The sequence below is a fragment of the Esox lucius genome, chromosome 20 (genome assembly GCF_011004845.1).
Source record: "Esox lucius isolate fEsoLuc1 chromosome 20, fEsoLuc1.pri, whole genome shotgun sequence".
Lineage (NCBI taxonomy): Eukaryota > Metazoa > Chordata > Actinopteri > Esociformes > Esocidae > Esox > Esox lucius.
Window position 1 is genome coordinate 43,362,826 of NC_047588.1, and position 16,793 is coordinate 43,379,618.

Sequence of the window (16,793 nt, forward strand, 5' to 3'; positions counted from 1 at the left end):
GACAGGGATCTGGGCATTACAACATACAGACAGGAGAGAGAGACAGACAGGGATCTGAGCACTACAACATACAGACAGGAGAGAGAGACAGACAGGGATCTGGGCACTACAACATACAGACAGGAGAGAGAGACAGACAGGGATCTGGGCACTACAACATACAGACAGGAGAGAGAGACAGACAGGGATCTGGGCATTACAACATACAGACAGGAGAGAAAGACAGACAGGGATCTGAGCACTACAACATACAGACAGGAGAGAAAGACAGACAGGGATCTGAGCACTACAACATACAGACAGGAGAGAGAGACAGACAGGGATCTGAGCACTACCAGGCGGAAGAAAACAAGGGAAGCTTCTACTATAAAGTCGTGACTCTTTAGAGGTGTACGGGAAGGACCATTCATACTAAGTGTGTTTGTGTATAATTACCTGTTAAACGTTTTGTAATGACTGAACCTAGTCTAACTGTGTGTGTGTATGTGTGTGTGTGTGTGTGTGTGTGGACCTCTCAGATGGTTGGAGTTGAAGGAGACATGGCTGCTGTCAGGTACAACCTTTGCAGCAGTTCAGGTAAACAGCCAGTAGCGATTAACCAGCAGATAGCAGGTATCTGTTCGCTAGGAGCCGTTAGTCAGCACCTCTGTTTCTCTGTTAGCCTTTGTCATTGTAATATCTGTAGATGTAAGAAGCGCATATAAAGATTGTGTCCATCACCAGTGAACATTCGAAGGGAGGAGGATGAGAAGGTTGCATGGGAAGGAAATGACATAAGATGTACGGAGGAACTGGAGGGGAGGGGCCATGATGGCGATCAGCCAAGTCCTCAGAATAGTGGGATATCAAATGAATTGACCAGAGGAGAGTTGATCCAAAACATCTCCCAGAACCCTCCTCTCTCAACTGACACAGCCACAGGCCACTCCCACAAGCTTCCTGAATCAACTGACACAGCCACAGGCCACTCCCACAAGCCTCCTGAAACAACTGACACAGCCACAGGCCACTCCCATAAGCCTCCTGAATCAACTGACACAGGCCCAGGCCACTCTCACAAGCCTCCTGAATCAACTGACACAGCCCCAGGCCACTCCCATAAGCCTCCTGAATCAACTGAGACAGCCACAGGCCACTCCCACAAGCCTCCTGAATCAACTGACACAGCCCCAGGCCACTCCTACAAGCCTCCTGAATCAACTGACACAGCCCCAGGCCACTCTCACAAGCCTCCTGAATCAACTGAGACAGCCACAGGCCACTCCCACAAGCCTCCTGAATCAACTGACACAGCCACAGGCCACTCCCACAAGCCTCCTGAATCAACTGAGACAGCCACAGGCCACTCCCACAAGCCTCTTTCCCCCACTCTCTCTGGCCACTCAACAGAAGTGGCCAAGACCCCTTCTCAAGACAGGAATCGGAACCAGTCTGAGGACCTTCTAGCCAGCAGGTGAGAAACTGTCTCTAGTGGACCCCTAACCACACCAGAATTCCTGATTAGTTTCTGTCCCTTATATCTCCCAACAATTCTCCGACCTTAGGGGAGTTTAGAAGACACATCAGGGCCTTGGGAGATCAAGGCTTTTAAGTCAGCAGTCACTGTGTAAATCTCCCATAAATGTCCTGTCTAATTACTGTTTGCATTCCGTTCCCTGTCAGATCAAGACAGCCTTGACCTCTAGCTCGTGTTTCACAACACCCTAGGTCTTCTCTCTCTCTCACCACCCCCTCAGTATTTCTGTCCCCTCTCTCTTTCTCTCTTTCTCTCTTTCTCTCTTTCTCTCTTTCTCTCCTTCTCTTTCTCACCCTCTCTTTTTTTGTCCCTTGACTCTCATATTCCTGCTCACTCTGAAAAAGCTGGCCAAAGATTAGTGAAATGATATAATAAATCACAATTTAGAAATAGAAATCTCAAAATATCTCTCTTATTTTTGCTCCTCCCTCTCTCTCCTCCCTCTCTCTCCCGCCTCTCTCTCCCCCCTCTCTCTCTCCTCTCTCTCTCTCCCCTCTCTCTCTCCCCTCTCTCTCTCTCTCTCCTCCCTCTCTCTCCCCCCTCTCTCTCCCCCCTCTCTCTCTCTTTCCTCTCTCTCTCCCCTCTCTCTCTCCCCCCTCTCTCTCCCTCTCTCTTTCCTCTCTCTCTCCCCTCTCTCTCCCCCCTCTCTCCCTCTCTCTTTCCTCTCTCTCTCCCCTCTCTCTCTCCCCTCTCTCCCCCCCTCTCTCCCTCTCTCTTTCCTCTCTCTCTCCCCTCTCTCTCTTCCTCTCCCCCCCCCCTCTCTCCCTCTCTCTCCCCCCTCTCCCCCCCCCCCCTCTCCCCTCTCTCTCCCCCCTCTCTCTGTCCCACTTTCTGTCTCTACCCGTCTCACATTCATGTTGTATTTCAGTGAACATCTTCCTCTGGTATCTCCATCTGTCCTCAGTAGTATCTCTGTCTGCCTCTGGTATCTCTATCTGTCCTCAGTAGTATCTCCATCTGTCCTCAGTAGTATCTCTGTCTGCCTCGGTATCTCTATCTGTCCTCAGTAGTATCTCTGTCTGCCTCTGGTATCTCTATCTGTCTTCAGTAGTAAGTCTGTCTTCCTCTGGTATCTCCATCTGTCCTCAGTAGTATCTCTGTCTGTCTCTGGTATCTCCATCTGCCTCAAGTATCTTCATCTGCCCCTAGTGGTATCTCAGTCATCCTCTAGTGGTATCTCCATCTGCCTCCAGTATCTCCAGCTCCACTTAATCTGTCATTTACTTTTAAAATGTGCTTTTCTGTTTTTAGCAGTAAAGGAGGCCATTTTAAGAATGCCCATGTTACTGTAGATAAACAGAAGAAAAGAGGGCCAAAACAGGAAACAGATGACAAAGGACAAAGCAGACCGGAGCCTCTGGAGGACACATTCAATGAAGAGACAGAATTACAGAGCTCTCCTGCTGGGCCAATTACGGTGAGTCTGGAATTTGTATCTATGTTCTTAAGACCCTGTATTGTTGAATAAACACAAACCCACAGGTCGAGCACAACTGTTTATTGTATTAATGGGTTACTGCAGTTTTAATTTCTGGAATCCATGTTTTTGTAGCTATTGGTCCAGGGATCCATTACTGGCCCCCATCCCCTCAGAATCATCAACATACCACTCACTCTGTGACTCCTTTGTCACTTGTGTTCATTAAAGAAAACTGGATCATGATTTTTTCCCACAGTAACAGTAGTCTTTTGAAAACACACCATAAACCAGGAAGTCTAGTGATTTCAAACAGAGTAGGTAACAATTATTGTCAAAAAGAAATTCCTTGTGGATCTTTAGCTTTTAGAAAGCGGTAAAGAGGGAACAGTCTGTAATCCATTGCCATGGGCGCAGGGCCTAATTGTACTTCCTCCTCTCCAGAAGAAGAAGAGGGTGAAAGGGGAGGAGCAGAGAGGTCTGCCTAAGGAGAATGGGAAGGCCTCTAGAAAAAGAAAAGACCGGGTGAAAGGTCAAGCGGAGTTTGTTGTCGGTGAGTTTCTGTTGTCGTTCATAATGACAGTCAAATGGCACCTAAAGGTGCATAAAAACTGGTGCACTAAATAGGGAATAGGGTTGCATTTGGGATGTAACCCACAATCTCCACTGATGTCATTATAGGAAAGCCTAAAGGTCAGAGAGCGGAGAAGAAAATCCAGGAGACAAGAGGGACAGAGGAGAGGTCTGCTCCGAGTCTAGACGGTGGTGGGACGGCGATTAGACAACAGTGGGACAACCTGTTCTCTGAGACTGAGGGGGAGGAGCCTATGGACCGTGTCCATTCCCATACATCCAATTACAGCTCTGTAAACAGGTGCCTTGGCTTTTATTTTTATTTTTTAAACAATAATCATATTGCTCGACATGCACCATCCGCCCTACTATGCTGAACTTCCTGTTTACCTCAGGAACTCCTCAACCAATGAGCAGTCGTGTCAGATATCTGTTAAATCCACTTCCTGTGTTGAGGAGGTTCAACACTACGTACAGCAACATTCCTCACATGATCAACTGTCGTCCCACTCGGTTGTCATGGCAGCAGAAAACCAATCGTTAAATCTTGTCATATCTGACACCAACAGCAATACGGTGAGTGCAGAGAACAGAACGTTGAGTACAGAGAACAGTATGTTGATTATAGAGAACAGAACGTTGAGTATAGAGAACAGAACGTTGAGTATTGAGAACAGAATGTTGATTATAGAGAACAGAACGTTGAGTATAGAGAACAGAATGTTGATTATAGAGAACAGAACGTTGAGTATAGAGAGCAGAATGTTGAGGGTAGAGAACAGAACGGTGAGTATAGAGAACAGAACGTTGAGTATAGAGAACAGAACGTTGAGGGTAGAGAACAGAACGGTGAGTATAGTGCCATGTGAGTATAGAGAACAGAACAGGAGTATTGAGTAGTGATTTTTTCATAATTTCGTTCCTACTTCTTTCTAGTGGAGGCAGCAGTGCAGTATCTAAGGGAATAGGAAGCAATTAGGTATTCAGTCGTGGCTTTGTTTTTATAATTATTTGTTATAAACTTAGCAGAAAATCTAGCAAAATATTCCGGAGGTCAGGACATCTAGGCATAATAGTTAGGGTTAGGGTTGGAGTGACTGTCACATGGATCCGGGTTTGAGTACCCGTCCAGGTTTCCCCGCACATTCACTACGTTCTCTTGTGATCTGGTGTTTGGGTTTTAGGACAAGAACCGAGAATCGGTTGCCGACTACAAGGAACTACAGACAAAGACGTTAGCTGAGAAGGACATACAAAAGAAAGTGTTGGCAGAGAAAGCAGAGCGTCGCCGCTTAGAGGTAGAGAGGAAGAGGAAGGAGAAAGAGGAGGAAAGGAGGAAGCAGCAGGAACAGGAGGAAAGAGAGGAGAAAATCAGGATTGAGCTGGAGGAGGAGCAGAAACAACGAGCAGAAGACTTCAGGTAGGAGGGCTGACTCGCAAACTAACTTCTGTAGTGATGGGCAGACCACATCACTGCCCTCCATTGGTCATGTCATGAACTGCATTTCAAATATAACTACAATTTAATTATTATGTTTATGGTCACAAAAAATACAAGTAAAAGGTTTAATGTGTTAACAATGAGTTATAATATTGATGATCTTTCTGGATCCCATGAGTAGCTAGGGCTACAGCTTGATCCCTATAAATAAAACAAATTAAATCTTATCCTGCAGGCGGAAGAGACAGGATGAGGAGGAGAAGAGACGAAGGCTTGAGGAGGAAGAAGTGGAGAAGAGGAGAAGGGAGCAGGTAGAGAAAGAGAGGGAGAGGAGGAGGAAGGAGGAGAAAAAAAGACAATTGGAGATCATCCAGAAGATCAGGCAGGAGGAAGAAGAACGCAGAGCTGGTACACACACACACACACACACACACGTTATCTAATCCTAATATTTAACCTGAGCTAAATCTAGATCTAACTAAACTCAAAAACCTAACCATTTATGCCAAAAGTAAACATAGTACTAATACCCCCCCCCCCAACACACACACACACACTATTCCTACAGCCGAGGTGGAGCGTCATAGACTACAGGAGGTGCTCCTCAAAGAGGAGGAGGAGAAGATGCTTGCTGAAATGAAGGAGAATGAGAGGATTGAGTACCTGAAGAAACAGAAGGTGGAGGAAGAAGTGAGGAGGAGGGCAGAGGAGGAGAGGAGGGCCAGGGAGCAACAGGCGGCGCTGTGGGCAAAAGAAGAGGCCAGACGTCAAGTTGAATTGTTTGAAAGGTATTTCAGCCTAAAGTGTCGTTCTGTTTGACAGAAGACTCTCTAAGCCACTACAGCAGAGGTAAACTTCACCATAGTTTGGTCTGACAGTTTCTTACAAAACCAGTTAGGCAGATAAATGAAAACATTATTAAAACCTGATATGTAGTGGAGGGTTCCAGGCTGGCCTAACGTGTCTGTAACCTGATACAGTGGGGAGAACAAGTATTTGATACACTGCCGATTTTTCAGGTTTTCCCACTTACAAAGCATGTAGAAGTCTGTAATTTTTATCATAGGTACTCTTCAGCTGTGAATGATGGAATCTAAAACAAAAATCCAGAAAATGACATTGTATGATTTTTCAGTAATTAATTTGCATTTTATTGCATGACATAAGTATTTGATACATCAGAAAAGCAGAACTTAATATTTGGTACAGAAACCTTTGTTTGCAATTACAGAGATCATACGTTTCCTGTAGTTCTTGACCAGGTTTGCACACACTGCAGCAGGGATTTTGGCCCACTCCTCCATACAGACCTTCTCCAGATCCTTCAGGTTTCGGGCTGTCGCTGGGCAATATGGACTTTCAGCTCCCTCCAAAGATTTTCTATTGGGTTCAGGTCTGGAGACTGGCTAGGCCATTCCAGGACCTTGAGACGCTTCTTACGGAGCCACTCTTTAGTTGCCCTGGATGTGTGTTTCGGGTCGTTGTCATGCTGGAAGACCCAGCCACGACCCATCTTCAATGCTCTTAGTGAGGGAAGGAGGTTGTTGGCCAAGATCTTCCCATCCATCCTCCCCTCAATACAGTGCAGTCATCCTGTCCCCTTTGCAGAAAAGCATCCCCAAATAATGATGTTTCCACCTCCATGATTCATGGTTGGGATGGTGTTCTTGGGGTTGTACTCATCCTTCTTCTTCCTCCAAACACAGCGAGTGGAGTTTAGACCAAAAAGCTCTATTTTAGTCTCATTAGACCACATGACTTTCTACCATTCCTCCTCTGGATCATCCAGATGGTAATTGACAAACTTCAGACGGGCCTGGACATGCGCTGGCTTGAGCAGGGGGACCTTGCGTGCGCTGCAGGATTTTAATCCATGACGGCGTAGTGTGTTACTAATGGTTTTCTTTGAGACTGTGGTCCCAGCTCTCTTCAGGTCATTGACCAGGTCCTGCCATGTAGTTCTGGGCTGATCCCTCACCTTCCTCATGATCATTGATGCCCCACGAGGTGAGATCTTGCATGGAGCCCCAGACCGAGGGAGATTGACCGTCATCATGAACTTCTTCCATTTTCTAATAATTGCGCCAACAGTTGTTGCCTTCTCACCAAGCTGCTTGCCTATTGTCCTGTATCCCATCCCAGCCTTGATCAGGTCTACAATTGTATCCCTGATGTCCCTACACAGCTGGTCTTGGCCATTGTGGAGAGGTTGGAGACTGTTTGTTTTACAGACCTCTACATGCTTTGTAAGTGGGAAAACCTGCAAAATCGGCAGTGTATCAAACACTTGTTCTCCCCACTGTATGTGTACAGAAGATGTGTAAAGTTAAGCAGAATATGTGTAAAGTCAAGCAGAAGAGGTGTAATGTCAAGCAGAAGAGGTGTAATGTCAAGCAGAATATGTGTAAAGTCAAGCAGAAGAGGTGTAATGTCAAGCAGAAGAGGTGTAATGTCAAGCAGAATATGTGTAAAGTCAAGCAGAAGAGGTGTAATGTCAAGCAGAAGAGGTGTAATGTCAAGCAGAAGATGTGTAATGTCAAGCAGAAGTTGTGTAAAGTCAAGCAGAAGATGTGTAAAGTCAAGCAGAAGAGGTGTAATGTCAAGCAGAAGATGTGTAAAGTCAAGCAGATGTGTAAAGTCAAGCAGAACGGAAAGATGTTTATCAGACAGATAATTTCTAGCCTCTGACCCTCTTGTAGACTCCATTGTTTAGTAGCTTGGACAGTTTAAGAGTTGATATTTAAAAGGTGTAAAGGTACGGTGCATGACAGGTCCCCTGAGAATCCTAACAGTCCATTTCACACCAGATGACATGCAGGGCCCCAGGGCAGCCACTAGAGGGAGTGAAGGACTCACCAACAACTCACCACAAACCTAAAATCTGAATTGAAGAGCAAAACCCATTCCACAGAGGGCCTCCTGCAGCGCTATTCAAATTTGGACCTCAAAGCCAGTTCCAATCCATATTTTCATTGTAGCCCTCTAATCAGGGACTTATTTAGACTGGGGACACCAGTTGGGTGCAATGAATGAGGTAGAACAGAAAACACAAAAGGCTCCAAAGACTTTAAATACCCCTAGCATATTCAGTTTTTCCTTTCCAGTGGTACCCAATGGATACCTATACAATCAGGTGAGGAGAGATCCAAACTAATTAGTGACCAAATTAATCAAGCAAGTACAAGGTGAGCCAAAACCTGCAGACACTCTGCCCTCTGTGGAACCGGTTGGACACCTGTGTTCCAGAGCCCACAGACTCTGGACTGAACCCTCTAACCAAAGGCTGATTTAGACCTCGGACACCGGGTGGCTTGGGAGCATGACTGTTGAATACCCCTGGTCTGGAGAACCTCCAAGGACGCGGTTAATAATAAAGCCCTCATATGGAGCAGTTTGGAAACCCAGTCTTCTGTCCCATCTTGATCCCCAGGCAGAGAGCAGCGTTGGAACAGCAGCTGCGCTTCAGACGAGGTCTGCTGATGGAGGCCGGGGCTCTGGGTCAGGCTCAGGACATCTCCCGGCCCTGGGTCTACTCCTACTTCCAGCTCCTGCAACTCCTGGGGCTGGCCACCGGACAGAAAGACTCACCCAAAAACATAGGTGCTACTGACCAGCCAAATGTCCAAACTGGTTGAATAGGTTTGGGTAGCCTGTCCTCCCTGGGTGAGAGGTGAGATGCTATGGGGTAACCTTTCCATGTGTATGTGAGAGTATGTTTTAGTGTCTTCTGTTGAGAGGGACCATCGTATTTCCCTGTCTCATTCAATAGCACGTCATGCAATGATTCAAATCTTTATTTTAAGTCTGTTGATTAAGTACTTCTGAGAACGATGGACATTTACTCTCATTTATAACCAATATGAAAAATTCACATTATCAAACACGATTCAGAGTAAGAAAGTGTTTTCTTGATGTTTTATTGAGAAAAGAAATATTACAACCTCAAATCTTTCTAAAACCACCGCTCTCCACAGCAGTATCATAAAAGTACATCCTAAACCTCACCCTATTTTCTGTAGAGTACACTACTGACTGAGCCTCAGGGCTGTGCTCTAAAGTAGTACACTACTGACTGAGCTTCAGGGCTGTGCTCTAAAGTAGTACACTACTGAATGAGCCTTGGGGCTGTGCTCTAAAGTAGTACACTACTGAATGAGCCTTGGGGCTGTGCTCTAAAGTAGTACACTACTGACTGAGCTTCAGGGCTGTGCTCTAAAGTAGTACACTACTGACTGAGCTTCAGGGCTGTGCTCTAAAGTAGTACACTACTGAATGAGCCTTGGGGCTCTAAAGTAGAGCACGATAAAGGAAATAAGGGTCAGTTTGGGAGGCGCCATGTTTTTAGCCAGACCTTAACATTGGAAAAATGGGAAAATGAAGCAGAAAACCAAAACCTCAGACACCATCATACACCCCTTCAGTTAACAAAGACACACAAACTGATAACATGAGATGACGTGCCTGGATAAGGTTAGTAGACTGTCCCTCTTTCTCAAACAAATGATTAAAAAAAAGTGGAGCTGACATTTTCAGTTTAAAAATGGTTGGTCTATAATTTTGTCAGATTAATTAAATGCATTTCTGTAAACCTGCATCCTTTTTTGGCATGTATGAATAAATGGTCATAATGGGTTACCCTATGTCATTTTTCAGAAAAGAAAACAGCTCCAAGGCTTCAGTTGACACTTAAAATGTTAACATAAAACCACTTTCCCGATAATCAGCACAATAGAGTACTGGTCAGTCCACAGTACTAATGACACACTATGGATTCAGTGAGGTATTTGAACATTTCTCTGGCAAAGAGACAGGCAGTAAATGGAACTTCCTGGTTACGGTAATTATCAGATCCTGTTTGCCACCAAGAGGCTCAGATTTAGGGCGCAGTCCCCAGAACACCAGGGTGGTCGGTTTGATTTCCACAGGGGACCAGTCTGGAGAAAAGTGCAAAAACATGTGCTCACCACTGTAAATTGTCCTGGATAAGAGCGTCTGGTAACTGATGTAAAACATAAAACAGTCCGGGGGGGGGGGGGGGGCGGCATGCTGAAGGATGCTGATCCTGGCATATTAAAATTACATATAAAATATAAAAAAATGGGGCCAGATTAAATGAAACCAAACTGAAGCCGGGTGGTTTTGTTAACACAACTAGAAATAAAAAAGCATCTTTCCAACTTCATGAGACTTCCGATGGACCACATTAGCCTAGTTCCAGGATCTCAGAATGGGAGTACTGATCTAGGATCAGTCAAAACCCTCAGCTGATCACACATCAGGACTGCCCTCAGCTGATCATAGATCAGGACTGCCCTCATTTGTGCCTTCTTGCAAAGTCCAGCGGTTGTTTTTGCGCCAATGTTTGGCAAGTCGGTTCAATGACATCAGTGGAGTTGCAAAGACAGCACAAACAGACCAGGTTAGTGGGTCGGACGTTACTATGTTCCTTCAGCGTTCCTCTCAGGCAGCATCCTCCCACATCCATGGAAACAAACATCCAAACAAAGCAATCAGTAATTGTACAAATATAAAATACCATATTATCATTAACAAAACAAATGAAAATTCAGGTAGATTATTTATTCCTATGTCCTCCAGTCTGCTCCTGATAAACCTCAATGACATCCTCGTCCTCCATCCCCAGCTAGAGAGGAAGAGGCAGAAACAGAGATATTTGGGTGAGGGCACAATGCACAACCGGTACAAAGAACTGCCAACCTTGGAACAACTGCTTCTAACACAAATTATGTTAAATTACTACCAGTGGAGTTGTGCATGGGCTTTGGGGGCTTCTGCCCCTAGTCTTTTAGCTCTAGCCCCCTAGTCTTTTAGCGCTAGCCCCCTAGTCTTTTAGCGCTAGCCCCCTAGTCTTTTAGCGCTAGCCCCCTAGTCTTTTAGCGCTAGCCCCCTAGTCTTTTAGCGCTAGCCCCCTTGTCTTTTAGCGCTAGCCCCCTTGTCTTTTAGCGCTAGCCCCCTAGTCTTTTAGCGCTAGCCCCCTAGTCTTTTAGCGCTAGCCCCCTAGTCTTTTAGCGCTAGCCCCCTAGTCTTTTAGCGCTAGCCCCCTAGTCTTTTAGCGCTAGCCCCCTAGTCTTTTAGCGCTAGCCCCCTAGTCTTTTAGCTCTAGCCCCCTAGTCTTTTAGCTCTAGCCCCCTAGTCTTTTAGCTCTAGCCCCCTAGTCTTTTAGCGCTAGCCCCCTAGTCTTTTAGCGCTAGCCCCCTAGTCTTTTAGCTCTAGCCCCCTAGTCTTTTAGCTCTAGCCCCCTAGTCTTTTAGCTCTAGCCCCCTAGTCTTTCCCAGAAGACAGTAACACCTCATCGTACATTTAGTTTTTTAAGGCCCCAGTGTCCTTTAATGCATCGCTCACTAACCACGTATTATCATAATCATGTGTGGTTTGGTGTTTGTCATTGGTAGTGTGAATCGTACATTTCTATTTACATTGTATTCACGGCAGTTGATATTGTCTAAATATGCTCTTAATGTCACAGCGACTACATCTAAAATGTAGCGTAATTTAGCAGACGGTCTAATTCAAACAAACATTCAATGCACAAAACATCATGCTTTCTTGTCCTGGCCTCCCCACTTTGGGCATTGAACACACAACCATAGTGTTGCAAGCACCATGCTCTACCAACAGATCCCTTTGCACATGGACCAGACAGTATACAGCCAAAAGCAGTGTTACCTCTTTTGGGGTTTGGTTGTCTGAGATTCTTTGTCCCTCGAATAGAAACCGTAAAGTGCTCATGTGAACACCCTAGAAAGAACAGAGAGCACAAGGTCATCAGATGCCCAAAACCACACATGGACCAATGACCATGTAGAAGACATGCTTTAGCACAAAGACATCACCTATGAAAACATTTGACAGTTTATGTTGACAGCTGGATGAGCACTTTTCCTTCATGGGCTGTAATTCATTGGCTTAATTAAAACCTGGCAGGTGTCAAACCACTTCAATAAGAGGCATCAGCCAAACAAATCATTACCCGCCCTGTGTCCATCTCTGTTGAATCACACTGCCTGTCCTGTGTCCATCTCTGTTGAATCACACTGCCTGTCCTGTGTCCATCTCTGTTGAATCACACTGCCTGTCCTGTGTCCATCTCTGTTGAATCACACTGCCTGTCCTGTGTCCATCTCTGTTGAATCACACTGCCTGTCCTGTGTCCATCTCTGTTGAATCACACTGCCTGTCCTGTGTCCATCTCTGTTGAATCACACTGCCTGTCCTGTGTCCATCTCTGTTGAATCACACTGCCTGTCCTGTGTCCATCTCTGTTGAATCACACTGCCTGTCCTGTGTCCATCTCTGTTGAATCACACTGCCTGTCCTGTGTCCATCTCTGTTGAATCACACTGCCTGTCCTGTGTCCATCTCTGTTGAATCACACTGCCTGTCCTGTGTCCATCTCTGTTGAATCACACTGCCTGTTTTCTATCACTGTTGAATCACACTGCCTGTTTTCTATCACTGTTGAATCACACTGCCTGTTTTCTATCACTGTTGAATCACACTGCCTGTTTTCTAATTCTGTTGAATCACACTGCCTGCCTTCTATCACTGTTGAATCACACTGCCTGTCTTCTATCTCTGTTGAATCACACTGCCTGTCTTCTAATTCTGTTGAATCACACTGCCTGTCTTCTAATTCTGTTGAATCACACTGCCTGTCTTCTAATTCTGTTGAATCACACTGCCTGTCTTCTAATTCTGTTGAATCACACTGCCTGTCTTCTAATTCTGTTGAATCACACTGCCTGTCTTCTAATTCTGTTGAATCACACTGCCTGTCTTTTATCACTGTTGAATCACACTGCCTGTCTTTTATCACTGTTGAATCACACTGCCTGTCTTCTATCACTGTTGAATCACACTGCCTGTCTTCTATCTCTGTTGAATCACACTGCCTGTCTTCTAATTCTGTTGAATCACACTGCCTGTCTTCTAATTCTGTTGAATCACACTGCCTGTCTTCTAATTCTGTTGAATCACACTGCCTGTCTTCTAATTCTGTTGAATCACACTGCCTGTCTTCTAATTCTGTTGAATCACACTGCCTGTCTTCTAATTCTGTTGAATCACACTGCCTGTCTTCTAATTCTGTTGAATCACACTGCCTGTCTTTTATCACTGTTGAATCACACTGCCTGTCTTTTATCACTGTTGAATCACACTGCCTGTCTTTTATCACTGTTGAATCACACTGCCTGTCTTTTATCACTGTTGAATCACACTGCCTGTCTTTTATCACTGTTGAATCACACTGCCTGTCTTCTAATTCTGTTGAATCACACTGCCTGTCTTTTATCACTGTTGAATCACACTGCCTGTCTTTTATCACTGTTGAATCACACTGCCTGTCTTCTAATTCTGTTGAATCACACTGCCTGTCTTTTATCACTGTTGAATCACACTGCCTGTCTTTTATCACTGTTGAATCACACTGCCTGTCTTCTATTTCTGTTGAATCACACTGCCTGTCTTTTATCACTGTTGAATCACACTGCCTGTCTTCTAATTCTGTTGAATTACACTGCCTGTCTTCTAATTCTGTTGAATCACACTGCCTGTCTTCTATCACTTTTGAATCATTACCTGTCTCTGGCTGTAGGACTCCTTCAGTTTTTTCAGGTGTGTCGTCATCTTCACTTTGAAGTGAATTTCACTGTTGTCCTGTTGTTAGACAGGAAAAGCATTTAAATTTGATCAAGATAAATTGGTGATGCAATAATGTACTCAAGATTGCTATGAGAGTACATTGTCAACAATAAATTACCTACCTGACCAATGACTTTCAATTTGATGTACTCTCCATCTTTCTTGTCTCCGCCATCCTGACTAGAAGGTTTTGTGTCCTTCAAGAGAACAGACATTGCATTTATTGGCATAGCTGCAATTGGAACAGCTTTCCTTTTAGATCAGCAAAAGTGACTCTATGGCTTTTGATTCCATGTTTGCTAAATAAGCATAGTGTTGCATCATGGCCGACGTCACCACGCATGGATTAACAATTGCAAAATGGTCAAAGCAGAACTGTATGGAGGGTGAAACTGCTCGTTATAACTGCCACGTTGGGCTGAACGGTTTGGATAAAATATTGAATCGTGATTTCTTTGACAAATATTGCAATTGCGGTTATGATTTTCAAACATGGGAGCAAACAGCGTAGATAATCTCACTTAAAAATAGAGACCATAGCCTAAATAATGTGCTATTAAACTGAACAAAAAAGTTCAGTGTTTTCTATTTTTAACTTTTTACCAATTTGAAGGTGCAACCCCTGTCGAACTATTCATTTAACTGCTCATTTAATGAAATGGCTTTTGCAGTGTTTGCTATGTTTGTGCCGTTGCCATAGCTCATTTGGCATAATTCCTCAACCCTTGAGGTATTTTCTCTCCCATATTAAGATTGTTTCTAGGCACCGACATTGAAGCCGACATTTTTAATAATCTTGCTGTTGTGTAATGTATGTCGGACAACATATCTTGGTGCCTCTCGGTAACTTAAGCAAACGTCTTCGACAGCAATTGCAGTGTTAACTCTAACACTGAAAAACATTAGGTATTTAAACAAAATTAGTCCAGGTATTTAAGTAATCTACAAAAATACCTACAGCACCCGCAAGAAAAACATTTACGGACGTACGATGCATGGCCGTTGCCTCACGTGAAGCGCAAATCATTCACATTTTATGGAGCTGAACATTTTTGATTTTGATACTGCCAACATCGCAATTTCTATTAACTGTGCGGCCCTACTGCCACAATATATCTATATATAAGTAGCTGGAACTATTCTAAAATCTCAGTTTGAGTAACCCATTTAATCACGTCTTCATATTGCCCCAGAATTCGAACTTTTCATTACTGGAATGATGGCTAACCACAAGTATTAGGAGATTTCTCGTTTGATCTACACCGATCAGCCATATTGAGATCTGGGGAATTTGGAGGCCAAGTCAACATCTTGAACTCTCTGTTGTGTTCCTCAAACCATTTTTTGCTTTGTGGCAGGGCGCATTATCCTGCTGAAAGAGGCCAGTGCCATCTCCCTGATACCGTTGCCATGAAAGGAGGAACATGGTCTGCATCCTGGTACCATGTGTTCTCCAGGTAAACAACACACACGCATCCGATCATCCACGTGATGTAAAAGGAAACGTGATTCATCAGTCCATTGCTCCGTGGTCCAGTTCTGATGCTCACCATTGTAGGCGCTTTCGACAGTGGACAGGGGTCAGCATGGGCACCCTGACTGGTCTGCGGTTATGCAACCCCACACGCAACAAACTAAAGTTCGTTCAAAGGTTTATTTGTCATTTGCAATAACAAGTTAAGGCAATGAAATGCTTGGTGCACTGTGATGCACTGTGTCCTGACACCTTTCTATCAGTACCAGCTTTAACCTTTTCATCAATTTGAGCTACAGTAGCTCATCTGTTGGATCGAACCACACGGGCCAGCCTTCGCTCCCCGCATGCATCAATGAGCCTTGGTCGCCCATGACCCTGCCACCGGTTCAGCTTTTCCTTCTTTGGACCACGTTTGATAGTTACTGACCGCTGCAGACCGGGAACACCCCACAAGGGCTGCAGATTTGGAGATGCTCTGAACCAGTAGTCTATCCATCACAATGTGACCCTTGTGGAAGTTGCTCAGATCCTTACGCTTGCCCATTTTTTCTGCTTCTAAAACATCAACTTTGAGGACAGAATGTTCACTTGCTGTCTAATATATCCCACCCACTGACAGGTGCCATGATGACGAGATTATCAGCGTTATTCACTTCTCCTGTCAGTGGTCATAATTTTATGGCTGATCGGTGTATCAGAGTTATTCACTTCACCTGTCAGTGGTCATAATGTTATGGCTGATCGGTGCATGTTTCCTTGTCGGGGGAAAGGTTAAAGGGGAGGGACCTGTTACTTTTCCACCCAATGGGTTTGAGAAGAAACAGAAGAAGCGAGAAATGTATACATTTATCTGTACATTCTTAAGGTTTATTTTCAGAAATGTTTTGGGATGTAAAGCAAATTCGATGGGTAATTCATTAAATATAATATGCTCAATGAAACCGCATATTTTGGTTATTAAATGCAGTCAGTACTGCCCTCTACCGCTTAGGCAAACTGTAGTTACAGCTACGTTGCGGCGAGCTTTGTAAACAGGCTAACTCTGTAACCAGACAGTACTGGTGGTCAAGAGCAACACGGGGAACACTACCGTGTTTATTATGTACAGGTAACGTTAGCCAGCCACGGCGAATAACGCGTTAGTTAGCTGGGTAACGGTACAGCAAAATAATGGTCCTAACCACAGCGTTAACTATACGTTAGCTACCCAACTCTAAAACTACATTTGACACACAGCCTGTGCTTTCATTGGAGAATAAAAGGTGGCGGGCCAGCTAGTTTACATTACATGAAATACAGAAGGAAAAATTATTCCAAACACTAGCAACTAGTCCTAGCAAACTGAAACTACAGAAACAGCAATGCATTTGTCCGAGGTAGCTAGCTGCTAACACGTTATCTGGCTAGCTAGCTGTATGTGAACAAATGTGTAGCTATTAGTCGGTAGCTCGCGTTGTAAACGTACAGATTATAATCAAACCGTTAAGGTAGTAATCACTTACTGTGTCTGACATATTGTTTCCTACAAATTACAGCAGTTTAGAAACCAGTGTTGACAACAAACGTTTAGCTTATCTGCAACCAGTCGCCTTGCCTCCAAGTCCAAAACAGTATTCGACGTCATTGGAAAGAGGTGGATCTCCCTCGCAGAAAGAATGCTGGGTATCATTGGTAGCTTTGTTGGTTGATATAAAATTGCTAGTGT

The 16,793-nt window shown here is 44.5% G+C and overlaps 2 protein-coding genes across 2 annotated transcripts in view; one reads left to right on the forward strand and one right to left on the reverse strand.

Moving 5' to 3' along the window:
- LOC105007019 (uncharacterized protein KIAA2012 homolog) overlaps positions 1 to 8,582 on the forward strand; it is a 36,205-nt gene extending 27,623 nt beyond the window's left edge. The window contains exons 13-23 of the mRNA XM_029115485.2: positions 519 to 576; positions 724 to 1,453; positions 2,768 to 2,933; positions 3,378 to 3,486; positions 3,615 to 3,807; positions 3,902 to 4,082; positions 4,691 to 4,926; positions 5,183 to 5,234; positions 5,542 to 5,718; positions 7,261 to 7,604; positions 8,378 to 8,582. Of these exons, the coding sequence (XP_028971318.2) occupies positions 519 to 576; positions 724 to 1,453; positions 2,768 to 2,933; positions 3,378 to 3,486; positions 3,615 to 3,807; positions 3,902 to 4,082; positions 4,691 to 4,926; positions 5,183 to 5,234; positions 5,542 to 5,718; positions 7,261 to 7,604; positions 8,378 to 8,582 (2,451 nt within the window). The remainder of the gene's footprint in view (positions 1 to 518; positions 577 to 723; positions 1,454 to 2,767; positions 2,934 to 3,377; positions 3,487 to 3,614; positions 3,808 to 3,901; positions 4,083 to 4,690; positions 4,927 to 5,182; positions 5,235 to 5,541; positions 5,719 to 7,260; positions 7,605 to 8,377) is intronic.
- A 266-nt stretch (positions 8,583 to 8,848) lies between these two features.
- LOC105007016 (small ubiquitin-related modifier 1) lies at positions 8,849 to 16,729 on the reverse strand. The gene is made up of 5 exons (XM_010865766.5): positions 16,591 to 16,729; positions 13,734 to 13,808; positions 13,549 to 13,626; positions 11,635 to 11,706; positions 8,849 to 10,591 (listed from the first exon to the last, which is right to left on the reverse strand). The coding sequence occupies exons 1-5, from the start codon at positions 16,600 to 16,602 to the stop codon at positions 10,523 to 10,525; spliced, it is 306 nt and encodes a 101-aa protein (XP_010864068.1). The 5' UTR covers positions 16,603 to 16,729; the 3' UTR covers positions 8,849 to 10,522.
- Between the last annotated feature and the right edge of the window lie 64 nt (positions 16,730 to 16,793).